At 41.7% G+C, this 26545-nt stretch overlaps 1 protein-coding gene across 7 annotated transcripts in view; it reads right to left on the bottom strand.

Annotated features, from left to right (window-relative positions):
- Positions 1–26545, bottom strand: part of DOCK3 (dedicator of cytokinesis 3) — a 422568-nt gene that overhangs the window by 49085 nt on the left and 346938 nt on the right. For 6 of the 7 annotated variants that reach the window (XM_060109452.1, XM_060109453.1, XM_060109454.1 and 3 more), the window contains 9 exons: positions 24388–24469; positions 19757–19927; positions 16505–16697; positions 13414–13541; positions 8767–8865; positions 3476–3570; positions 1714–1789; positions 1126–1226; positions 803–861 (listed from right to left, as the gene is read on the bottom strand). In XM_060109452.1, the coding sequence (XP_059965435.1) occupies positions 803–861; positions 1126–1226; positions 1714–1789; positions 3476–3570; positions 8767–8865; positions 13414–13541; positions 16505–16697; positions 19757–19927; positions 24388–24469 (1004 nt within the window). The remainder of the gene's footprint in view (positions 1–802; positions 862–1125; positions 1227–1713; positions 1790–3475; positions 3571–8766; positions 8866–13413; positions 13542–16504; positions 16698–19756; positions 19928–24387; positions 24470–26545) is intronic. The other variant, XM_060109455.1, reaches the window with a different exon arrangement.

Genomic DNA, 26545 nt, shown 5'->3' with positions numbered 1-26545 from the left:
TGCACCTTGCCTGCTGCCTCTAGAGCTGTGACTGGGATGGTTAATGGAGAAGGATAAGATTTTATGGCCATCATTCCTAAGACTTCAGAGCCATGAGCTTAGTTGAAAGCAGCCTTCACTAGGAAGAAGAGCAGCAGCTTCTCTAGCATCCTGACAGGCCACTAAGAAGCCTACAGTATCAGAGGATGGCCCACCTAGTCACCAGGGCAATCCAAGGATTCTACCAAAACCTGACAATTTGAGATCCAAACCAGTGGATATTAGAGAAGCTGTAAAGAGAAGCTGTCAAAAGAAAGGAGATGAAAATCAATCTCACCTAGAGGCTGCAATTCCTTTCTTACACGCAATTGGCAGCAGGAACCTCGTCTGGATGCCTGAATACCAGAGACCCAAGAAGTGTTTCAATCTTTATTAAAATGAATAGCTGCCCTTGCTCATGTGCTGACTATCTCCAAGATCTATGCTTGTGGGCCTGTATCATCTGGACTGGGACATGAAGAGCACAGAGGATCTTATAGTCTTATAGCCTCATCTTCTTTTTTTCCTTTTGACTTTGGTTCTCAAAAAAGGGATTGTGCATATGTATTACTGGGGTCTTATTTCTCAGCTTAACTCTCCCTGCCAAGGGCTTTGTGCACATGTGCTACACTATACCATCCATCTGAGGTGTTATGTTAAAGATATGTAAAGATCTCTTGGGTCTGAATTAACATTCACAAAACCTGGGGGAAGTAATTAGTCTTGTCACTTTTTATTTGGCTATGCAATATGTGTAAGGGAAAAATATGGAGAAAAGACCTACCCAAATTCTGCCACATGCTGAACAGTTCATAAGCCATCATCACACGCATGTCCCCATACCTGGGAATAGAACACAGGAACCAGCTATTAGTGGGAGAAGGTTCAGGAAGACGGGGCTACAAACCCCAGGAGGCCAGTACTTCATCACTGTTTCTAAAGCTTCCCAAAATACTAAGTTTTTTGGCTCTCAACTGAATTCTTATACTTGGCTCCTTGGGAGGCTACCTCAGTGAGAACCATGTGGACTTCTTAAGGAGCCCCTTATGGAAACATAACCCCATCTGGGCACATGGTAGGAAGATGAATAAGAGACATATGGCTTACTTATCTAGAATCTTCTTCCTCTTGGTAGAAGTAATGATTTCTAGCTGAAGGCTTGGCTGATTTATGAACAGAACTGCCAGGCTAAAATAAGAATTCCACACCTAGAGAGAGAGAGAGCAAGAGGAAATATGTGAAAGCCTGAGTCCTTAACCTTGCAAGGAGAGATTCTAAATATATGCATGTAGCACAGAATTCATTTTACAGTGTTAAGATCTTGATTTTTTAAAAAAAGATCTTTGCAAACAGGACTCCCCCCACCCTTTCTTGACTTCCCTGAAACCAGTAGTGTTGATTCTGGACTAGAAAACAAACTCATGGATGTCTGGCTCCCAACACCTCCAACAGGGGTCTTCTAGGTCATACTCTAATTACTAGCAAGCTTGGAAACTGTTTGATACTATGAACATATTAAGAAAGCCCCCAGCCACCTAGAAGACACCTAGCTGAATCCTTCTCAAATTCCTGACCTGAAAACTTGTGAGCAAAATAAAATGGTTGTTTTAAGTAAAACAAAAACAAAACAATGAGCTTAGTTTCTGATTTTCCAGGGTTATTACAAGGACAGTGATGGATTTTAGGAGCTCCTACCTTAAAGTCGAAGTCTGTCTCTGTGAAATTCTTGTGCAGTGCAGAAGACAGGTACTGGACTGTAGTGACTATAATACTGCAGTAAGGGAACAAGGTGTTGGCAGAGTTAAAAGACTAACGATGGCATCCTATAGCTTAGTATCAACGGTCTATGGCCCGTGTGCAAACTTCTTGAGTACAACTAGCTCTCGTGTAAGATGTGACTTTAAAGGAGAGAGAGAGATGGCACAAACCCCACAAAAAACCCATCTTGGAGAAATGCCCCACCAGTCGGTTCTAGACCTAGCTCTGCCATTACCTGGCCTTGGTACTACTTCTCTCTGGGCCCCATTTTCCCTGCCTATAAAAGAAGGGGAGTGAGGTTTAATGGTTCTTCAAGGTTTCTTCCAGTTCAAAGAGTGATTCTAGTATTTTGGGGACCTTGGATAATGAACATATATTATGACCACCAGAGGACTTAGAGTAGCATTCTATTATTTTACTTGATAATAGGGTTTTATAGTTATTAAACCTCTACTTTTGTCATATACTATTATTTTCATGTATAAGTCATTTAATTTCAGCCTTTGATCTAGAATATCACTTTCAATTTTCACCTGGGCACATTTAAGGGGCAATGGGAGGCTGATTTGCTAGAACCGACGGCACAGGTCAAGGGAGGGAGAAAGTGAAGTGGGACAGGCAGGTAAGGGTTTGATTACAGAGGGTATTGGATGCCTGGCAAAGGAGCTTACATCCGAAGCCTTGGTGCAGAAGAGGGGCAAGGCAAAAACAGTGCATTAGAGAGACTAGTCACCAGCAAACAAATTTGAAAAGTAAAAGCTTTGAAAGAAGAGCCTGCTCCTGCAGAATGGGCTGGAGAGCCTGAAGTGCCCTGACTAGAGCTAAGAGAAACAAGAGGGGGTCAAATGGAAAATCCACTATTTAAGGAAATATCTGTGCAACTCTGTTTGAAACCCTTCTTCTGTTCTGTATAAAATGTTTGCAGTTTTGAAAAAAGAAAAAGAGTGCTATAAAAGGTACAAAGTAGAAAGACCATGCTGACACCTTGGTAATATATCTAACATAAATAATTTCACCGCACTGCATAATGTCAACATAAAAGGCAGATCAGAGGGAGCGGGCAGTAGACCAGAGAGTGGAGGCCAAGTGGCCTTCTCCCACAAGCAAGCACCTTACTACCCACATTACTTGTCTGGTTTGTCAGTTAGAAGCACAGCGTAGAAATATGAATGGGGCAGACAATTTGGGGTCAGCCTTAGAGTGAATTCTGTGGCCAGCATTAGAAGTGGTCAGAGAGAGCCTCACAGCCAGGTCTCAGGTGGGTAATTAGCACTTGTTGTGGGAGGCAAGCAGTGTCTGGCAGACAACACAAATCAAATCAAGAGGAGGCCTTGGGATACTGCCTGAAACTACAAAGCAACAGAGGCCAATGAACAGGCCCTCCTCAAGGAGGAACCCTTCTCTGGGTATTATATTTCTCATTCTTAAAAGTTCCTTTTCTATCCTTACCATGACATCGTCTGCCAGGCACTTAGATTCCAGTTTTAAACTATCTTTGACTATTTCTTCTCCTTGAATTTTCGTAAATGGCCAAGTCCTGCTGATTGTGCCTCCAAACATTTTCACATGTGCCCTCTCCTCTCTGTCCCCATGGCTTCGACTTTGATTTCTGACTTGCTTTTTCTCTCACACATATACACACTCTCCTTAGTCTGGGAACAGTTCTGTGGATGCTGGTGCAGGGCCCTTCCACACTCACTTGCTTGTGAGAAGTCTCATCACCATCCAGTCCCGAGGAAAGACACTCATCTTCATCAGGTTCCGGAACACACAGAAAATCTTCAGCAGGAATTCCTGGTCCGAGAGGAAAATCTGATGTGAGACACCATACCTCTACCACTGCAGCATACATTTCCTCAACAGGGCTCTCCTGACCTCTAGACCATGAGAATGTATGGGACCAGTAGGTGAGACTCTGGTTCCCTTTGTGAGCTGCTTTACTCTTAGAGGGCTGCATGAGGGTGAGGTCTGGGCACTCTCACAGGCCAGTCCCAAGCTGGGTAGAAGAGATGCACTATACCCACTCAGCCCAGTGCCTAACAACCAAAGCACAGGGGGTCCAGCAGAAATGGTATCCACCAGAGTCCATCATTCTCAATCTTTGGGGCATGACCCCTGAGCACTTGACCGTAAGAACTTGCTTTCCTGGATGTTAAGAACGCATTGACAAGAGAAGCACTTTAGCGATAGCAGAGTAAAGTACCTCCAAAAATGTGCTCCTCCATGAAAGCAATGAGAACAGTCACAAAGACTGGTTAATGAAAGGCTTGCAACAATAAGAAGTGTTATTTAAGAAAAATGGTTGAATCTCAGTAGGAAAAGTGAGCTTTATTGTGTTTTAACTTTCCCCATTCCCATCCCCACTCTCTCCCTATCTTCAAGGTATCCTTGAAAACAAGCAGCTATAGAACCATGGTAGTAGTAAAAACCAGCACCCTAGCAGTCACTAGAAGGGACAAAATGGTTTTGGAGCTCCCGAAAAAGTGCCATCCCAAGAGAATTGTTACTGTTTGTGATCTGTTTGGCAGCAACCTGGGAAAGCCCCATTCAGAGGGCTTAATTGACCAGACTCAGAGTTCACTAAGTGAGAAAAGCCTTATCCCTAGTGCAGCTGTTGAAAAAATCAGCCATAATAATTTAACATCCCAGCTGCACGAAGCAATCATATCAATTGCGACAAACAAGAGAGTGGCCAAAACACTTAAAAGAAAAATCTGGGTAATGAGACATACACTTGGGGCTTTGAAAAGCTCTGACATATTCCTAGGAATCTAGAATGCCACGTATGTGTACAGGGCTATACACATCCCCAGGAAAGACCTAAGAAGCCTAATCTGTCACCTCTGGCTGACTTTGAGGCTCTATGCAAGCAAGAAGTGAAGGCTAAGGCAGCAACGTAAACTGCTGAAGCACTGAAGGTGAGCCCCAACCCCACACAGAGACACTTAGTAAAGTGGAAGACTCAATGATTTAAGGTGTTTAAGAAAATCTCTGTCTAGTTATTAGCTTATCATTAAGCTAACTGAATGAAAACTTCAGGGGCTGCACACAACAAAAAATGCAGACATTAAATAATTAGCCCAGGAAAGTCACTAAACAAACAAATATCAACAACAAAAATGAAACAACAACAAACCCTAGGGATGTGGGCAGGGGGAAGGGAATCTGATTTCCAGACTTGCTACATTATTTAAATTGTCCAGTTTTCAACAAAGAAATTGTAAGATGTGAAATGAAACAGGAAATTATGGAAACATATATAAGACAGATATAAAACGAATAGCAAAATGGCAGGTGTAAATCCTTTTACTGGTAATTACAACAAATGTAAATGGGTTAAGCATTCCAATCAAAAGGCAGAGGCAGGAAGAAGGGATTAAAAAATGAACATGATCCAACTGTATGTTATCTACAAGATACATAAATACTTTAGATTCAAAGACACAAATATACTGAATGTAAAAGGATAGACAAATATATACAATGAAAATAGTACCCAAAAGAAAACTGGTGTGGCTATGTTAACATCAAACAATATAGACTTTAACAAAAATTGTTAATAGAGATTAAAAAGAACATTTTACAGTGATAAAGGAGTCAGTTGGTATGGAAGACATAAACATAAGTGCACTTAAAAGAGAGCCTCAAAATACAGGAAGCAAAACTTAACAAAACTGAAAGGAAAAACGGACAATTCAACAATGACATTGGAGACTTTAATGTACCATTTTCAATAATGTATAGAACAACTAAATAGAAGATCATCAAGGAAAAAGAAATCTTGAATGGGACTTCCCTGGTGGTCCAGTGGTTAAGAATCTGCCTTCCAATGCAGGGGATGTGAGTTCAATCCCTGGTCAGGGAACTAAGATCTCACATGCCACGGGGCAACTAAGCCCGCGTGCTCTAGAGCCCGTGCACCACAACTAGAAAGTCCGCATGCCGCAACTACTGAGCCCGTGTGCTCTGGAGCCCACGTGCCACAACTAGAGAGCCCGTGTGCTGCAACTACTGAGCCCACATGCTCTAGAGCCTGTGCATCACAACTATAGACAAGTCCACATACCGCAATGAAAGATCCTTCATGCTGCAACTAAGTCACAACTAAGACCTGATGTAGCCAAATAAATAAATAAATAGTTAAAAAGAAATCTTGAACAATACTATATACTAACTAGACCTAACTGACATCTATACAACACTCCATCCAACAATAGCAGAATACACACATTCTTCTCAAATGCACACAGAAGGACATGTGCATTCTCTTCTTTAGGGCAGACAATGTTAGGCCATAAAGAAAGCCGCAGTAAATTTAAAAGAACTGAAATCACACACAGCATGCTCTCCAACCATCATGAAAGGGAGCTAGAAATCAATAAGGAAAGATGGAATCAAGAAGGAAATTTAGGAAAAATTTTTAAAATGTGGAATTAAACAGTACACTCCCAAAATAACCAATGCATCAAAGAGGAAACCACAAGGAAATTAGGAACAGCTTTTTGACATGAATAAAAGGGAAAACACATCAAATCAAAACTTAAGGGATGAAAAAACAAAACAAAACAAAACTTAAGGGATGAAGCTAAAGGTTATAGCTGTAGTGCCTATATTAAAAAGAAGAAAGATCCCAAATCAATAACCTACATTATACCTTAAGAAACTAGAAAAAGAAGAACAAACTAAAGTAAGCAGAAGGAAGGGAATAAGAAAAATTAGAGCAGAAATAAATGAAATAGAGAAGAGGAAAACAGAGGAGAAAATGAAACCAAAAGTTGGTTCTTGAAAAGATAACAAAATTGACAAACTTTTAGCTAGTCTGACCAAGAAAAAAAAGGAGAGAGAAGACTCAAATTACTAAAATTAAGGATAGGACTTCCCTGATGGCACAGTGGTTAAGAATCCACCTGCCAATACAGGGGACATGGGTTCGAGCCCTGGTCCGGGAAGATCCCACATGCCACGGAGCAACTAAGCCTGTGCACCACAACTACTGAACCTGCACTCTAGAGCCCACAAAACACAACTACTGAGCCCACATGCTGCAATTACTGAAGCCCGCATGCCTAGAGCCTGTGCTCTGCAACAAAGAGAAGCCACTGCAATGAGAAGCCTGCGCACCACAATGAAGAGTAGCCCCTGCTCGCCACAACTAGAAAAAGCCCGCTTGCAGCAATGAAGACCCAATGCAGCCAATAAATAAATTAATTAAAAATAAATAAATAAATAAAAATAAAAATTAGGGATGAAAGAAGGGATATCATTACTAATGTTACAGAACTAGAAAGGTTTATAAGGGACTACTATGGACCAAATGCATGCCAACAAATTATATAATCTAGATGAAATAGACAAATTCTTAGAAAGATACAAACTACTAAAATTCATTTAAAGAAGAAACAGAAAATCTGAGTAGACCTATCATAAATGAAGAGATCAAATTAATAATTGAAAAGCTTCACACAAAGAAAAGCACAGGACCAGACGGCTTCACTGGTGAATTCTACCAAATGTTTAAGTTAGAATTAATACCAATACTTGTCTTTTTAATTACATCCACTTTGAAAGTGAAGCAGTATCTTATTGTGGTTTTGATCTGCATTTCCCTAATGACTAATGATGTTGAACATCTTTTCAACTGTGTACTGACTACTTACATATCTTCTTTGGGGACATGTCTATTAAAATCCTTTGCTCATTATTATTTTTCTTTTCGGTATGCGGGCCTCTCACTGTTGTGGCCTCTCCCATTGTGGAGCACAGGCTCCGGATGCGCAGGCACAGCGGCCATGGCTCACGGGCCCATCCGCTCCGCGGCATGTGGGATCTTCCCAGAGCGGGGCACGAACCCATGTCCTCTGCATCGGCAGGCGGACTCTCAACCACTGCGCCACCAGGGAAGCCCTGCTCATTATTAAATTGAGTTATTTGCCTTTTTATTGTTGAGTTGTAAGAGTTCTTTATATAATAGAAACAAGTCCTTTATTAGATTCATGATTTGCCAATATTTTCTTTCATTCTGTGGGTTGTGTTTTACTTTCTTGATGGCGTCCTTTGAAATATACAAGTTTTTAATTTTGGTAAAGTCTAACTATTATTATCTATTTTATCTTTTGTTGTTCCTACTTTTGGTGTCAAATCTCAAAAACCACAGCTAAACCCAAGGACTTAAAGATATACTCCTATGTTTCCTTCTAAGAGTTTTACAGTTTAGCTTTTACAAGTAGGTCTACGATCCCTTCTGAGTTAATTTTTTATATGGTGTGAAGTAGGGGTACAGTTTCATTCTTCTGCATGTAGATATCAAGTTGTCCCAGCACAATTTGTTGAAAAGACTCTTCTTTCCTCATTGAAACTGTCTTGGCACCATTGTTGAATATCAATTGACTGTAAATATAAAGGTTTATTTCTGGACTCTCAATCCAATTCCATTGATTTATCTAACTTTAGGCCAGTACCAATCTTGATTACTGCTATTTTGTTGTAAGTTTTGAAACTGGGAAGTGTGAATCCTCCAATTTTGTTTTCTTTTACAAGACCATTTGGCTATTCTGAGTTCCTCACATTTCCATATGAATTATGGATCAGATTATCACTCTCTGAAAAAAGACAGCTGGAACATTGATAGGTCTTGTGAAGCCTGTTTCACGAGCAATCTACAAATCAGCTGTTGAGTTCATAAGAAAGGGAAGAGTCCTGGTTTGCTGACAACCAGTGTGGCCCAGAGTAGCCTCTCATAGAGGCACATGGTCACAGGGCTGCTATCAGTCAGGGAAAACTTGCCAATGTTACTGGGGTCTGGATCTATGGGTATATTGCTGGCTTTCAGCTTCTGGAAGCCATGCAGTCAGATGTAAAGTGAGGCTGGTACATCTTATACCTTGGCAACACTGGCCACTTGCACTCACCCTCTGGCAGGGGGAAGACTCCTGGGCAGTCTTAGTTGCATGCTTCCTTTCCTGGGTGAAAGGTCAATGTTTTTCTGCCTACCTTGAGCTCATCTTTGCTCTGGAAGTTGTCCAGGAGGTGCTGGTAATGGGTGTCACACATCTGGCGGAGCAATGAGAGAAGGCAGGACACATACTCGCCCTGGGGACCAACCCAAAAAACACTTAGCAAAGGCAATGACAAGAGCTGTGTTCCCCCAATCCACAGAGGGCAAGGAGAGAAGGAAGGGTCTGAGATGGCCCCAATGATCATGAAAGGGAAGGTGACAACTCTGGCCCTGAAAATGAATTTTTTTTTCAGCTAAGGGGGGGCCTGAGGGGTTGGGAGTTTTAATAAGACCTCTGCAGCATGGGGCTAATTGAAAAACCTTAATCTATAACAAAGAAGTACTGCCAAGTAAGACAGATATTCTAGCTTTTTTCCTAGGAAAGTTTTGGCTTCATAGTCCTTTGTCATTATATGTTGCCAGGGTACCATACAGAATCTGGAGGGGCTACTGGGAACAGGGCTCTCAGCCTGCTCTGGACAGAATCTGGACTCCCCTATCCTGCTGGGCTGGAGAAGCCCTTCTACAAGGATCTCCTTGGGGACCTCCCAGAGCTTACATGTGATTACTGGACCAGGCAGATGGAACACAGTAGATCAACATAACTCTCTGGAAAGCAGAAGAGTCAAAACTGACCTTTATGAGAAGATGAGCTAATGGCTTTAAGTAAAAATTTAAAGATAAAAAAATGAGTCTTTAAAATTTCTTCAAGTTCCAACTGGGGTACATGGATGAAAACCCCACCTTAAGGACTCCAAAGACTCATCTCATGGAAATTTTTGGCACAGGGCAGCTGAGCATGGCTTCCTCTTACAAGGTTGCCTCCTTAGGAGGGATGGAGGAAAAATTACTTCATTTGGGCAGTTTTCAAATGTTTTTAAACTCATGGGAATTTGACAACAATTTTTTAGTCTCTCAGATCCTTTTTAGACTCATGAAATTATTATACATACATGTATTTAAAATATATACAGGTACATGAACCTCAGCTTTATCTGAAAAAATGGACATAAGCCATAATTTATAGATTTGTTGTGAGGATCAGATGCATTAATGTACATAAAGCACTTAAGTAAACAGTTCACTACCTAAAGCTGTGCTCAGTAAATTGTTGCTACCATCTTCATTAAATCCATATAAAATAGATCACTTCTTTAGTATTGCTAATGAGTTAATATTTGTAGAGTACATAAAGCAGCATCTGGCCCACAGCCAGCACTGTGTCATTGCTGGTTAGAAGGATGGGCTGCCAGGACATGCCAGGGTGCATATGTTTTTACTTACAGTGAGGGTGTCCTGAATAGGGGTTCCTAAGAGAGCAGATATTCCTTCTAAGCCCAATGCTCCAGAACTCATGTCTGCTCTTTGCTCTCCCTAACATGCTGGAGCTTGGCTTGCTCCCATAGAAGGTTTTCTACAAAGGGATCATTGTAGTCTTCCACCTGCCAACCAGAAGATTCCAAGCAATTTGTTTATCATGTTCCAACATCAGGGCTAAGAAGTCCACTCTGTATAGGGGTGGGAGTTCTGGGGGGGTGTCTCTTTGCCACACCTGAGAAGCTTTCCCAGTCTGTTTCTCTTCTAATTCGATCATAGGATATCATTGTTCAGTAATGCCAGTCCAATTCTACCTCATCACATTTTTCCTGATGCTAGACATTTAGATACAAACACTATGGACAAAAGCGACTAATATGTAGGTACAAGCAAATTGTGAGAAAATAACTGTCATGCACGTCATTTACAAGAGCCTGCTCTTAAAAGGAATAGTCTATATTTTTCACCTTCAACCTCTTACTATGTCTCTGCTTTATTCCACATTATAGAAAATGACTTGGCTCAAATGCAAAGGCCAATGGAGGTGGTGTGCAGGAAAACAGGACAGGAAGCATCACTGGATCTGCCCCTAAGTAGACTCCTGTGAGTATGAACCTAGAGCTTTCAGAGTGGAGATGGAGTCCGACTCGAGAAGGAAAAAGGGCAGCATGCTGACAACCAGGCAGGAAGGGAAGCTGAGATGAAGGTGGTGTGATGGTGAGATGAGGTTTGGTGTGGAGGAACCCCAGGTTAGAAAAGAAAGCAAGAAAACCTGAATGTTAGTTACTAACAGTGATCTCCGCTGTGCACTGCGGGCACCGCTGCCCTCTTACCGCCTCCTGAGCGTGCGATTTGCTCATGATGGTGAGCAGAGTCTGTAAGAGCACGTCCAAGAGGCTCTCCACCATCATTTCTACCTCCTCCATGACATCTGCCTCCTGGAGTGAGCAGCGAGAGAGCGCACCGTTAGTGCCAGACCTGCTGACGTGCAGCTGGCAGTACTTACAAGTCAGCCACATCAGGAGTGGTCTTCTGACTTAATTCTCAACACTGAGCTCCTGGCCTCACTGGTATGCAGTGTCAAGGAACCTGGAACAATGGCTCTGAAAGGAGGGGAGGCACACCTGCCCGCTGTTGCGCTGGTTTGGTGGCTGGGGCCTTACCCTGACGCAGCACCACCCTGACACCCACAGTTCTGACCTCAGACAAATACTTTAATTTCAATATACAGGGCAGAAGTGAAGGTTCTAAGTTAAATGTTTTCTTTGATTTTCCTACGAAAGTCAGGAGGAAGCACAGCACTGCTAACATTTTGAGAAAATGGTAAAGAATTCACACCAGGGGGTGTGGTGGCAGCATCTTTACTATTACTAATGCACACAGAAGTATCTCAGTCTTTCTGAGAACCATTTTCTCCTTGAGTGACCTCACTTTTTGCCAGGCCTGACTGCTGCCCAGATATGCCACTTCTAGCTCCTTGGCATTCTTGCTCACGTTCCCTGGTCCACCAGAAGGACTCTGGTCTCAGTGCGTCTTTTTCAGGCAGCCTCACAAAAACAACGGAGCACGCCTCCTCACTAAGGGCTGCTTCCCAGTCACCAGGTTGTGAATTTAGGCAGAGTCTGTGCTATCTTTTTATAGACCTCTCACATGCAATCTTAAACCCTATAACTTGATTTTCATTATCTCACAAAGAAATTCCCGTTGCCTCTTCTCCAGTCTCTTTATATTATTACTGGTCCAAATGTCCATCTATCCATCAACCCACCATTCAGTAAGTATTTATCATGTGCCAGTCACTGTTTGAGAACTGAGTATACAGAAGTGAACAGGAAAGGTAATATCTCTGCTTTCATGCAGCTTAAATTTCACCCACCCTCCATCCATTCAATATAGTTACAATGAGTCCCATTCCACGTGAAAAATTTGAGCAGCTCTTGGGACCAAAGTCTTCTTTCTCATTTGCTGAACTGATCATAACACTCTTAAAACCTGTGATGGCTCTTTGAGTAGTTGTAAGCAACTAATTGCACTTGACTCTCTAGCCCCACAAACACAACCAGATCATCTTCAGGTTTTTACCTGTTCCCATTCCTCTGCCATTCCTCCCCTACCCTTTCTTTTCCCCTTCAGTTTCTCTCTTTCCTTTAGCAGTAAGCCTCCCATCCCAAGTCTGACCCTGGGTTACCAGTATACCTTATGTGCCTGATGTTGCTTCTCTGAGGCCTGATGGGAAAGAGAGCTGCTAGGCGTTGCCTGGAGCCAAGATCAAACAAAAGGGCCACTACAACCATCACAGTCACTCTGCCAAGCTGGGCCCCCACCACCAGATGGTACTTTAAGTCTGGATACCAGAGCCCCCCATTGAGTCCTTGTATCCTATTCAAACCAAGCACACTCTTTTCTTTTCAGCACCTCTCCTGCTCTATCTTCCTGGATAACCTAACCTCGTATGTTCCTATCACTTGGCTACTGGCATTCATTTTAAATGCACTTGAAATTTTATTCTCCAAAAACCTTCTCTCAACTTACTAAGGTGGCATAATTAAAACTCATTCTTATTTTAAATTTCTTTATATTTTCTTATAGTTTCCAAATTTTCTAAAAGAAATATGCATTTCTTCCATTATCATAAATATATAAAATAAATATAATTAAAATAAATTCCTACCCTTATTCACGCCTGATACATGTTTTCCCTCCTTTCCCACCTCCCTTCCCTCCTACCACAGATCTCTTCTAAAAAATAAAAATAAAGAAGAAAGAAAATAGGCAAAAGCACTACTAGTTGAAACCTGACCCCTAAAGTACAAATCTACCACCCCATGAGGCTCAGAACTCTTGTGGACAACATTTATTTCTCGTACACCCTGCTCTCATCTGGCATGGTATAGGAATGCCATATGGGTGGAATCAAGCTGCCAGGAAGCTGCCAGAAAAGTCTGAATGAGCAAGCTGCCTCTCAGCCTGGGCCTGCCTCCCTGTGCTTGTGCGTGAGTATCCTTAGAACACTCCCAGGAATACAGAAGTAATACCTTTTGACAGTAGAGCATGCACAGGATTGGGCTTTTTGGTACTACAGATAACTATGATTCTGGGTGTTTTCATGGCAGTACAATTTTTTAACATAGCAAGACTGTTGTGTTGCGAAGCCTGCTGGGCACACACAGGGAGGCCTCCATTCACTTGGGCACCCCCATCACTGATGAAAGCTTCTCTGACTGGGAAGTGTACAGAGTGATCTTTGTTGGTCTGCCTCTGGCTAAAGTAACACAAGAAAGGGACAGAGCTTTGGGTGGGGAGTGGAGTGGGTCTAGGGCCACTACCAGAGAGCTGGTCTTGACGATGGAGAAGATGCTGCCAAGAATCCCTGAGCAGATTAGTAGCTCTTTCTGCTGCCTCAGGTGAAGGTGAATGTGATGGAGAACCACAGGAAGCAGGATGCGGCGGGATTCTGAGAGAGAAAACACAAAGGTGAAGAAGCCCTTCAGCGGAGAACCAGCTACCTTTGGAAGCAAGTGGCAATGTGGGATGCAGCTGGTCTCAAAGTAGGTGGGGCTGAGACTAGAGCCAAGCTGGAAATCACCCCCTTCCCTTATGTGGGCCTAACAGCCCACTTCCTGGACATTTTAAGACATTGCACAGCATTATCCTTCTATCTCTCTTTCCTTCTTTCTCATTTCAGGCCTAAATATCTAGGGCATGTTATTCAGGATAATGTTAGGAGACTGCTTCCAAATGAAATCTCTTTACTGACTAGACTCCAAATTAAAAGCACAGATTACAGTGAAAACCCCATTTAAATGACACAGTTCTATGAACTACACTGATTTTTTTTTAATAAATAAATTTATTTATTTTTGGCTGTGTTGGGTCTTCGTCGCTGCGTGTGGGCTTTCTCTAGTTGCAACGAGCAGGGGCAACTCTGCATTGTGGTGCACGGGCTTCTCATTGTGGTGGCTTCTCTTGTTGCAGAGCATGGGCTCTAGGCTCACAGGCTTCAGTAGCTGTGGCACGTGGGCTCAGTAGTTGTGGCTCGCCGGCTCTAGAGCGCAGGCTCAGTAGTTGTGGTGCACGGGCTTAGTTGCTCCGCAGCATGTGGGGTCTTCCCGGACCAGGGGTCGAACCCGTGTCCCCTGCATTGGCGGGCAGATTCTTAACCACTGCATCACCAGGGAAGCCCTGAACTACACTGACTGAACTTGCAGACTTGGTATGGATTATAAATGGTCCCTCTTCACAATGCCCTGGATGGTGGCCTGGCACTTGCACCCCCGTAAGTTACGCACTTTGCGTCAGCCATCAGGCCTGCCTCCTTTTCCCCTCAGGCTTGTGGGATGCTACATGTATCCACAGCAATGAAAGGAGTAGAAGCAGGACTTTTATCTTGTCATAAGTCTGCAATAATCAGCTAAACCTCATTGTCAATCCTACTGCATACATTAAAATGTTTTTCTTTTCTTTTCTCTTCAATGCTACCTGAATAATATTTTCATCAGGGGGTGACTATATTTAGAACTCCGAATTCAAGAAGGCTAAATCCTAAATCAAGCTCTTTTATTAATTCACTCTAAGATTTTAGGCAGGTTGACTCCTCCTGTGGGCTTAATTTCCCCCATCTATGACTTCACAGGTGTGATGAGAAGGTGAAATACAAGTGTGAACATGTTTCTGGTATCTTGCACTCCAATGTGGTCAATGACTGTGTGATAAAAGTACCATGATACCCGGCCAGCATGATTCAGTCAGACTACCAGTAACACAAACAAGACAAGGCATTTGGGATTTATTGTTCATATGTGACCATAATTAAGTATTTCAGATGAAATTCAGAATGAAAATCTTTTTCAGCAAAAGGCAAACTACATGACATACAAGAGATTTTGGGGACTGCCTTGTCAAATACTTAGAATATGTTCAAATAAAATGGAATGACAGCTATTCTATGTTTAAAAGGATGCTTGGATAAAAGAGAAGTTCACACTGTATTTTGTAGACCAAAATACCAACAGAGCAAGATTTGTAACAACCAACAGCTGCCTGCAGACAAAATAGTAGTTTGTTATTGGAACCTGCTGATGAAGAAACCAAAGTGATGTGCTCTGAGAATATGTGTTGGTTAATGACACCACTGGTAAAAGTCCTCCTGCTTCAGGGAAGATGCTTCAACTCAGGCATTCAATGAAAGTGAGATCAAGTGAAAATTTGGTGGTGGCTTATTATCTCAAGATCCAATTACATAGTTCCAGCCAGATAAGAATGACTTTTCTTAAGTGATTATGGGAAGCAGCAAGTACATGCAAAAGTATTAGAAATAACGTATGTCAATGAGGGCAGTCTGCTGTCCACCTTCCCATATATTCAGAAAGCATCTGCTTTAAGCAGTGCTCAAAGCTTGAGTGTATGCAGTGGCTTCAGTGAAAGTATGTCCAAACCACTGATTTTATCTTCAGTCCAGGAACTGATGAAGAGAAAAGTGTTTACCATAAAAAGTTACAGGTGGAGAAAATCTGAATTTCTTGGTGGCAGTTTTACCATCAGCAATACTTTACACAGGTAGAGTTAAGTTAAAGAGAGTATTTATTTAGTACTGCAAATGTGTGTAGCTCTGGGCTGAGAAATTATTGTTCTTATACTTTAAAAGTCAAACTTAAAAAATTTTACTACCAAAAAATTCTAATCATAAAAATTCTAATAATTGCTTTACTAGCATTTCAGATTTTCAGATTTCCTGTGCCCTAGAAATTTATTCCACAATAGTGATATTCTGCTTAAGGGATCAGGCTCACATTGATCTTAACATCTGACTATTGAGTACTTGATCACATTCAATGTGGTTTCAGGTATGAATCTGGGGGTTCCATCTGAAAGACAGTCTGGCCTGCTGACAGTATTTGTTAGGCTGTCCTGACCTCTTTTGGAGTGTGGAGGGCTCCCTCTCCATCATTTTGTCTAATCTTTAGAAGCTCCTTCAGAGAGAGGAAAAGGAATCTATCTGACTGGTGAGGACAGGCACCAAGATAGTATAGTGGGTCCTCAGGGCCCCCCTTTCAGGGTCTCTTTTATTTCCTTGACTTATCCTATCCCCTTGGGCTAGACCTTTCTCTCTTGTTCCCCCTCCTTTCCTTCTGCTTTTTCATCCTGCTGGGGCTATGGCAGGCCCCATTCTTGGCAGCTGGCTAGACTTGTGGGCCTGAAGGCAGGCCACCCCATGTGGGTCCCTAGGAATAAATTGTGAGTAAGGCAGTAGGCTTAGGTTCTGGCTGCATTCTCTAACAGAGTTTACCAAAAACTCTGCATTTGAAGGGCCACTGGTGTCTTGCATGATGGCTGATGAAACTGATCCTTTGCTTCCCACTTGGCCAACACCCTGATAAGGAAGAAAGGTGGTGTGACTCTCACCCCAACTTGATTTACCTGAGAAAGAAAATAGGCGGCTATCCACAGTTCTGGCAATGGACTGCAGCTTGACCACATCCATTGACTGCCCAATGTGCACAGTGCTGGGCATGCTCCCCAGAGTCCCTCTCACAAACTCTGCTACCTCCTGCACAGTGAACATTTGCAGCAGCTCATCAAAGATCGTTGGGAAGGAATTGAGAAGCGCAGCCTGCAGAAGCAAGTGAAGGTCTGGTTAGCTCAGAGTTAGGTATGCATCTATCTTGCATGCTTAGACAATGATACATGGTGGTGAGAGGTTGAGAAGTCATTGCAGCACCCCTGCCTCGAATGGGCTCCTCCCTGGCCTTGGACTCCACCCATCCCTGCAGCACTCTTAGGGCATGGAGCAGGAAGAACCAAAAAGGAAACCAAAACAAGAGAATTTACTGGGGCCCAGGCCGCCTGAAGCTTTCAGAACTTGCCAAGGCATTTGCTGGCAAGAGAAGGGAATATATACAGAAATTAACTCTAGGGCTTAATATCCATAGCTATTTTTGCTCATAAAATGGATTTAAATTTTTTGTCTGTCTCTATGATCAAGCTCTTGACTTTCCAGTTTCAGTCCCAAATTCAAGCCAGGAAGCTCTCAAAGAACATAGGCAAAGATAACTGAGCACCATCAAGCAGCACTAGGTGAACTCCATTCACAGTCCTGCAGCCAGCAATCCAGCTCTGAAAACTGGACCATTTCCCCAGAATAGTGTCATTTAGTTGAAACCATGAAATCTAAAGACTTTGTAAACTATTTCCTTCACGTGTGATGCCTGACAGTTTCAAGTGTAAATCCAAAAGGATGGAGAATGTATGGATTTAGTCAGCCATGAACTCTTGAGGACTGCTGATAATGTTGGCATAGAGTTCAGAGACCTAGATGGCCTGGACAAGTGGAGTATGTGTGTGTTTGGAGAATTCTCTCCTAGGATCTTAGCTCTGGCAGACCCAGTAACCTCTTGAGAACTGATTCTCAATATTCTCTTGAGAATCTGAGCCTTTGGGAGGCAGAATAGTTTAGGAGAAAGAGAATGGGTTTTGGAATTGGACAGACATGAGTTTAAATCCCAGTGTTACCACTTATCTGCCACATAACCTTGGATGAGTTACTACCTAATCCTCACTTTTCTCATCTGTAAAATGGGGATGATGCTATTACTTATCTCCTCGTATTGGTATGAGGAAAAAGTAGGTGCATAAGATTAATTTCCAGTAGACTGCCTGGCACACAATAGCCTTCAATAAATGCTGGCTCTTGTTCATTTCTCTTGTCTAAATGGAAGCACCATGAAGGAGGCTCTTCGTACTTCTCAGTCCTCTTACACTATTAAGCCAAGATTTACAAAGGGAAATGGAGCGTCACCTTGAGATGACGTGAGAGTGCGCTCTTCCTAAGTGACAGGTTGGGGGGCAGGGTGGGGAGCTGTTTTTCCTGATTGCTTCAACAGGCAGTAAGACACTGGCCTAGAGTGAGTGAAAATTTATGACCTGGGGAAATGGGTCTGTCATACTGCAGTCTATGTTCAGGCCAGGACCAAGGACTGAACTTTCATGAATTCTATATGCAGATTTATAACTCCCTGGGATATCAAGGAGAGCACTTTGCAGTAATTAGAACCAGCACAAAAACTATCATCATAAGCAACTAGATACAAAAGACAAAGGAGGGAAAGCAGGTATTTCTTCTTTTTTCTTTTCCTTTTGGCTGCACTGTGTGGCTTGCAGGATCTTAGTTCCCCAACCAGGGATTGAACCTGGGGCCACGGCAGTGAAAGTGCCGAGTCCTAACCACTGGACTGCTAGGAAATTCCCAGAAAAGCAGGTATTTCATAATCAATAACAAACAGTAGCTGATTTGCTCTCTTAAATGGTGAAATTTCCTATACTTATGGCATCGGAACAGAAGGACACTTGCACCATAACATCTCCTAGTGGTCAGAATCAAAGATATAAAGTGTGACTGAATAGCATACTTGCTGAAAGTTCTGAAACTGTGAAACATGAGCCTGGCACCAAAGAAGCAGGTCTGATTCTGACTCAGGTCTAAGATAAGACTACATCTAAGCTATTTATCCTGATGTGATAGGAACATGCCATTGAGTACAGGGCATTGCTGGGTTCTCAGAAAGTGTATCTGGTTTGCTCTGCTAGCTCCCCATATCTTCACAGGCTGAGGGAGGAGTAGGTGTCCTGGGCCCTGGTTGGCAGGAACAGATAGGCTGGGGGAGAGGAAGGAAGGAGAAAGACAACTGGCTTGGGGTGTTCAGGAGGGGAGACCATGGAAGGAGCCTTTCTTATAGAGATACCTGGTGACCTTGATGTATTCCACTCTTTTATAGAGGCTATCCCCCAGTTGCTCACCTGTTCTCTGGGCCAAGGGGCTTATGGGCAACTGGCATCAAGGGGCAACATAGAAGCAAGTGGAAAACAAAAAAAGCAGACTATTTTAATCTTAAATGAGATATTTAAACATATATTTGCACTGACAGACCTGGCAGTGACTGAATGAATGAACATGAGAAAGGCTGTCTGGCCTTTGCTCATAGGTTTTGATGTAATAATTGGCTTCAAAAAAATCAAAGAAGTGAAATTCATTAGATAAAATTCTGACATTTATTTATAAGCAAAAATGACCCCTTTGTGACTGGGGTAATTAACAATATCCGTGATCCCTTCTAGGGTAAGGTTGCATGTAAAAGGTAACTGATTAGCTGGCCAGACATTCTTAATATAAGGAAGCAACTTGCTTCCCACACTGGTATTTCTAATAGAATCTAATCCTATTTCTTAGCCAAAGTTTTCTAGTTATTTCTGCTGTTTTTCAACCTATTTCATTCTTAACTGCTAGGATGGACCAATACTAACCTGAGGTTTTTAAAATTAATACAGTGGCTAGGAAATAAAATTCTCTATACATTCTGAATATCCTCTATAAATAAGATGTTCATGAACAACTAATAGCATGGTAACTAAATAAATTTGGTCTAAAGAGGGCAAAGTTGTGCTTCTTCTCCACCATAAAGCCACTGGGCTGTCTTATATTTGGAAGCTGGGACATAGCTGGCTTTGAAGTAAAAGCAGCATTTTATTCTACTAGGCATTTCCTTATAATTCATCCCTTACCCAAAACATAGGAGCTTGGCAGGGCTTCTTTAACTCTGGAAGCCAGAGGACAAAGAAACCACCTGCTAAGACAGACAAGAATCCAGCAGCAAAGCTTTCCTGTAGCTCACAGACCTGAGTGAAAAGGAGTGTTTCTGAGTTTCTGCTGTCCAAACTGAGCACAAACCGGATGGACTGGAAAAGTTCTTGGATGCTGGACCGGAATTGCTCCTCTTCCATCCCACAGGTGGCACGTGAGTAGAGGATCCTTGACTGCACGATAAACTTGAAAAGGTACTCCAAGGCCTGGAGGTGTAGGAGAAAAAGGGATAGAGAGGTGTTAAAGATGTCCAGAAACTAACACATGAGGGAATGAATGGTGGAGTACCAGAAAATTATACACCAAAATTGGGAGGTGGACAATTCCAGCTATGGAGACAAGCAGTTTAATTTTTGAAAAATTTTTATTGGAGTAGAGTTATTTACAATGTTGTGTTAGTTTCTGCTGTACAGCAAAGTGAATCAGTTATACATATACATATATCCACTCTGTTTTAGATTCTTTTCCTGTATAGGTCATTACAGAGTATTCAGTAGAATTCCCTGTGCTATATAGCAGGTTATTATTAATCTACTTTATATTTAGTAGTGAAGCACTTTAATTTTTTAAACCTTTTCTCAAAACTCCAATGTTCACTGAGCAGCAACTGTCTATGTACTGAGAGAATCATCAAATTATTTCATGCGGTTATGGAAGTGTATAACCACAGACTGTTATGGAAGCAGTTGAATTCAAGACCATATAGGACCAAAAGAAAATTAAATTTCTCTCATTTTTCTCAGGTCTGGAAATAAAAGGCTACAAAGGCAATGATATAAGAACCTCTCTTAAATTTATTCCAAGAAGGAAGAGTCCTTTAAAGAGTCTTCTGCATCTTCAAGAAACAGTTGGCCCCTGACATGGTGCCAGCCTTCTCACCAGGGGTCAAGCCTGAAGAACTTGCCCCTAGTTGCACAGGAGCTGGTGGACCTAATCCACCCATTTTCCATCCTCTTCCAGACCAGGACACCTGCCATCAATAGTTCATGAACAATACAGAAGACAAAGCTCCCATAACATGTTTTGGGAGCAGAATCTGATTCTGAGGAGTCCCTGCAGCTTGGCCCATGCTTATGAGCTGAATAATTCTCTTTTAAGAGAATTCAAGATCCAAGACTATACTTTCTAATCAAAGAAAGGCTAACGATTTCCCAGACACTGGAAAGGCAGAGACATTGAAAACTGAGGAGAAACTTATCCAAGGATGAAATATGGAACTCAGTTACTTGAAATATATAACAGGAAACAATTCCCAAGCTATACTTTCATGATCTATTCATCTGTCAGGTTTAGCAAAGCAAAACTTTTGTGTGTGTGTGTGTGTGTGTGTTTATGTGTCCCACACTGAACTCAGTTGGCACTGGAAAATAGCTAGTTCAGAAAAATGTGTGTTCCAAGGCCTGCACCAGAGGATTCTGTACAATAAGTTATAGTGCTTGGCCTCATCTCCATAAATGCTACAGCCTCTGTTTCAGTAGCCTTTTAATGCCTGGTCTACAAATAACCTGGAAATTTAATGCTTGGTCTGTAAAGAACCTGGAAAGTCTCTGCTAAATTTAAAAAGGAAAGTGATTTTTTTTTTTCCAGTTTGAAACAACTACCACAAGAGATGTACTGAGTGGCTTAAAACATCCACTAGTTTCAGAGTGAGAGGCAGAACCAGACAGCAAAGTCGCTTGCACTTCCTGGGTATGAGAGATCAGTTCCCCCACTAAGTCCTAAAATATAAAACACTTTGCAGAAGAGTACAAAGGCTGTTGTCGAAGACAGCCTGTAAAAACCTGGATGAGGACAAGGAAAACAAGCACACTTCCAGTCATCCATCATTACCTGACTTCCCCTTTCCCTACTCCTGTTGATTTTTATCATCAGCACCAGCTCATGGCCAGGACCAGGTGAAGTTGGCCACCTGTGACAGATGCAACTGGGTAAAGAGAGGAGAGCAGAAGAGTGGGATAAAAGGTGAGGGTGGATCCTATGGAAGTTGTTTGAAGTTTACAGGTGTTCCCAACCCTGTGTGGAGACAATGGAACACTTAACTACGGCTGAAGCAGCTTCTCTGTCTTTTTCTACTTAAGTTAATAAACCTGAAAGGAAAAGAGATCCTAAAAGTTATTACCACCTTTCTGTCACTAAGGAGATCATTGTGTTTCTCTTTCCTGGCTCCCTGGTAAGAACCTGATGCAGCTCAGCAGTGAAAAATATGCTGCCTTTTTGGAACGCCCTGCCAAAAGCCATCCTCAGACCCACCAAGGATACCCCCTCGTAAGTCATTCACACAGGAATAATGTAACCAAGTAAGAAAATAAAAGACTCTTTATTTTCATCTTCTTTAGTGGCATAACTTTGGAAGGTCATGACTCTGAAAGGGAAAGGAAGAGATGATGTATAAGTAGCAAGATGTATTGAATCAAGAGCAATAAAGAAGAGGAGGTTTCCTGGTCCACAGATTATGATACCAGAATAAGAAATGCCAGGTCAGAAGCACATGCATTCTATGAATAAGGATGAAACTAGGATCAGATAAGAGACTTACACATTTGGTCAAGAGGACTTGTAAACTGAAATTTGATGAAGTGGAAATGGCCTGATAAAACCATTGGGCTAGATGCATTAGTAACAGATGCCACTCAAATACATTTGAAATGGTAAGAACAAGTATGAAAGTACCCCCAGAAAAGTGCTCCCACACAATGGAACTCTTCCTTTTTCCCACCCAAACCTGATATTCTCCAGGAATTTTGTACCTCCATAGGTGACCCTGCCATCAACCCAGCTCATCTAGCCAGACCCCTGGAACCAGCCTCAGGTCTTCCTTTCTGCCACCTCTCACATCCAATCTAACATTTGAAAGCTTCTGCTTTGGTCACATCAGCCACTTTATGGTTGCTTGAAAACTCTAGCTCTTTCCCATCCAGGCTTTTAAACATGCTGTTTCCTCAGTCTGAAATGTGTGTCCCCCAGTTCTTAACACTGATTTCAGCTCAGGTCACCTCGTCAGAGAAGCCTTCCCTAAACTCTTGATCTGAAGTAAACCCTCCTCTCCAGCCATTCCATCCCAAGATCCTGTTTATTTCCCTCATAGCATCATCAATTTTCTTTTCTCACTTACTTTGTGTATTTATCTGTTTGACATGTTTATTATCTGCCTTTTCCCCACTTGAATGGAAGTGCTGTGAAGGCCTAGCCTTTCTACTTGGGCTCCTGCTGAATCCCCAGTGGTTATCACAGTGTCTGACATATGGCAGGTATCAAGCAATACTGACTGAATGAATGGTTGAATGAATGACTCTTAGGGGAAAACTTCTGAGATAGCATCTTCAGTAACCTTAAGCAATTAATTTATGAACTCACATAGAATCTTTTGCATTTAACTCAACTTGTATCCCCTCAAATACTATGCAGGGCACTTCACAGGCGCTGGAGTTCAGAGAAGAACAGAACCTGGTGCTTGCCCTTACATTACACTCAGAACCCTGCTCTACACTTGTGTTTGAGCCTGGTTCCCCTTAGGACACAGGGGATGTGTTCTTCAAGGGGAGAGGTCAGTCTTACTCTTTGCATCTTAGCACCCATGACATGCTGATTGCTCAGCTGACATGTACTGCATGAAGAAAGACAGAAGTGAGACTTGTGGCCTTAGGCTTTTAAAGAATGTGCAGAGAAGAGGCAGGGAAAATATGGATTTATGATTTGATTTTGCCTCTTTAATCTGATGATGCTTGGGGGAACATCTGTTTTACCTGTTACCACGTGGACAAGAATAACAAAATCACAGGCCCAGAAGTACTTAGAGCAGATGATGGGATATTAAAAGAGGACAGAGAGAAAGCAGAACTACTTTGCTGCCATTCTTCTTTTATTACTAACTAGAAAGGATGGGAAAGACATGGTTAAAAAGCAACTAAAAAAAGAGAGTAACTCAAGAACAAGAAAAGACAGGGACAAAAAAGCAAGCAAGCAAGCAAGCATCAACTTGCTTTAAATGAGTTCTCAGAGGATACGACAGTTTTCTTCAAATAGCTATATAGAGAACTGTTGAGCATAAGAGGGATCAACATTCTCATAGGCTGTTCTCTACAGTAGAAGCAGTAGCCATGAAAAGAAGTTACCAGAAAGTATAGTTAACTAACAATGAGGACAGTCCCCTGTAAAGTGGAGCTGTCCAGGAATGCAAAGGGCTGCCTGGTCATGGTTTTTAGATTATCTTCTTCTCAACATATCTGCATACAGTGCATTCACTCAGCTCTTTTTACTTAAAACAGTTATAAAAAACAATGTTTAGTAACTACTGAAGAAGGGAAAAGTATTGGAAGATCTTATTTCTAATCAATGTTGCCACCAACACTGGCTTAGAAGGAGATATGATATTTTAGCCAGTGGAAGCAAAGACTGACATTGTTGGTAAAAACCAGGCAGGAAGGATGGCTCAGAGCCACATGCACATCATCCCTCCCTCCTGCTTTAAGATAAAATTATGAGGAATAAAGACCTTTTAGGGCAAAATCAAAGTGAGGAAAGGGCAGTTATGTGGATCAAGGCAGTCATTCCTGAAAGCAGAGCAGTATACTGGCTGTCTACACTTGTCCTGCACACTACTCCATTGAGGCTACTTGCAAAGTCTGCAGGGGTGGGCCCTTTTTGTACAGCAAGCTCAGTACATTACCCTCATGGCTTCCTGAATGTGGTCCTGCCGAATCAGTTCTGCTGAGCAGTCCATGTACCACTTCAAACAGCGGATTAGCTCCCTAGGAAAAAGAACAGTTTAAGAAACCCCACTTTAATCCAAAAGCAATGCAGCCTAAAATATCTGCAGTCCTGAATTAGCCATATAGGAAATAATATACTGCTAATGATCTAGAATGGAGTGATGGATCCAATACGGCTGTGGAATCTTTAGATCATCCAAGACCAGACAACACTCCCTGTCCAAAAAGAGTTGCCACATTTCAATCAGCAATTATAATCATTCTTTCCCACTTTCCCTGACACACATTTTTTCTGATTACAAGAAAGTTTTCCCAAAGTCTGGGACTGGATGTGTGTTTTGTTTTGTTTTGTTTAAAACTGCTAAGTCTCCAGAATATAAAACAGACTCTGAATAAAGGTGTATAGTCCGGTGTGCCCCTCCTTGCCATCCCAATGATCTTATTTCCTTAGGACCAAGTCATCTGAGTGGAATGGGATTACAAGGTCAGAAGGCCTTCACGTTTACACGGCAAAAGAGTACACAGGGCAAGAGTGCAGGCCCTCATCAGATAACAGTTCGCATTTTAGGCCTATCAGTTTCTAGCTTTGCATCCTTGGGCAAGTTATTTGGGTCCTCTGTCCTCATTCTTTTCATTTAAAATATAGAGGAAACAACAGTACATCTCAAACTGTGAATTCTAATGAGATGACACATGTAAAATATATAGCACAGTGCCTGCTCTCCAAAGTGACATCAAAGTGTCAGAGTTCCAGTGATTCCACAGCCTCAGAACCCTTCGGTTTTGTTTTCTAAACTTGGGCTGGGACTACCCTGGTGGCGCAGTGGATAAGACTCCACGCTCCCAATGCAGAGTCTGGGTTCGATCCCTGGTCAGGGAACTAGATCCCACGTGCATGCCACAACTAAGGAGTCTACATGCCGCAACTAAGGAGCCCGCCGGCTGCAACTAAGACCTGGTGCAACCAAATAAATAAATAAATATTTTTTTAAAAAACTTGTGCTCATTCCATAGAATAATATGGTGACTTTAAAAATTGCTTTAATGGTTTTAGATAAGCTGTGAGTGTTTCCCATGTTTATTATTCACATTATCTCTTTTACTGACTATCTTTTTCTTTTCTTTGATATTTATTTGTCAGTACTATATTTAGCTATTCACATGTTTCTCACTGAAAAAGCAAGACATATTTTTAGCAGCTCTGCCATCATTTCTTAGAAGGAAAAGTATGACAACTATGTAATAAACTCTAGTTTAAAACATCAACGGAAAGCTAACATCTAACATCATACTCAATGGTAAAAGACTGAAATGTGTTCCTCTAAGATCAGAAACAAGGCAAGGATGCCTGCTTTTGCCACTTCTATTCAACGTATTAGTAGTGAAAGAGCAGTTGGGCAAGAAAATAATAATAAAAGGCATCCAAATTGGAAAGGAAGAAGTAAAATTATCTTTGTTTGTAGCTAACATGATCTTGTATGTAGAAAAATCTAAAGAATCCACAAAAAACCCTGTTAGAACTAATAAATGAATTCAGCAACACTGCAACAAAATCAACATATATAAATCATTTGCTTTTCTATATACTAACAATAAACAATCAAAAAAGAAAATTAAGAAAACAATCCATTTACAGTAGCATCAAAAAAGAATAAAATACTTAGGAATAAAGTTAACCAAGGGGGTGAAAGACTTATACTTTGAAAACAAAACGTTGCTGAAAAAAAAAAGAAAAAGAAATTAAAGAAGTTAATAATAAACGGAAAGACATCCACATTCATGGATTGGGAGACTTAATTTGGTTAAGATGTCAACACTATCCAAAGTGATCTACAAATTCAATGCAATCTCTATCAAAATCCCAATGACATTTCTTGCAGAAATAGAAAAATCCATCCTAAAGTTCATATGGAATCTCTAGGGACCCTAAATAGCCAAAACAATCTTGAAAAAGAAGAACAAAGTTAGAGGACGCACACTTCCTGATTTCAAACGTCCTACAAAGCTACAAAGAGTAACTTTAACTTTGATTATAAAGACTAGTCAAAACAGGGTGGTACTGGCATAAAGACAGATACATACATCGACAGAATAAAACAGCCCAGGAATAAACCC

The sequence above is a fragment of the Mesoplodon densirostris genome, chromosome 10 (genome assembly GCF_025265405.1).
Source record: "Mesoplodon densirostris isolate mMesDen1 chromosome 10, mMesDen1 primary haplotype, whole genome shotgun sequence".
Lineage (NCBI taxonomy): Eukaryota > Metazoa > Chordata > Mammalia > Artiodactyla > Ziphiidae > Mesoplodon > Mesoplodon densirostris.
The sequence above is the reverse complement of the archived record's forward strand: the minus strand, read 5'-3'. Positions and strand labels throughout refer to the sequence as shown.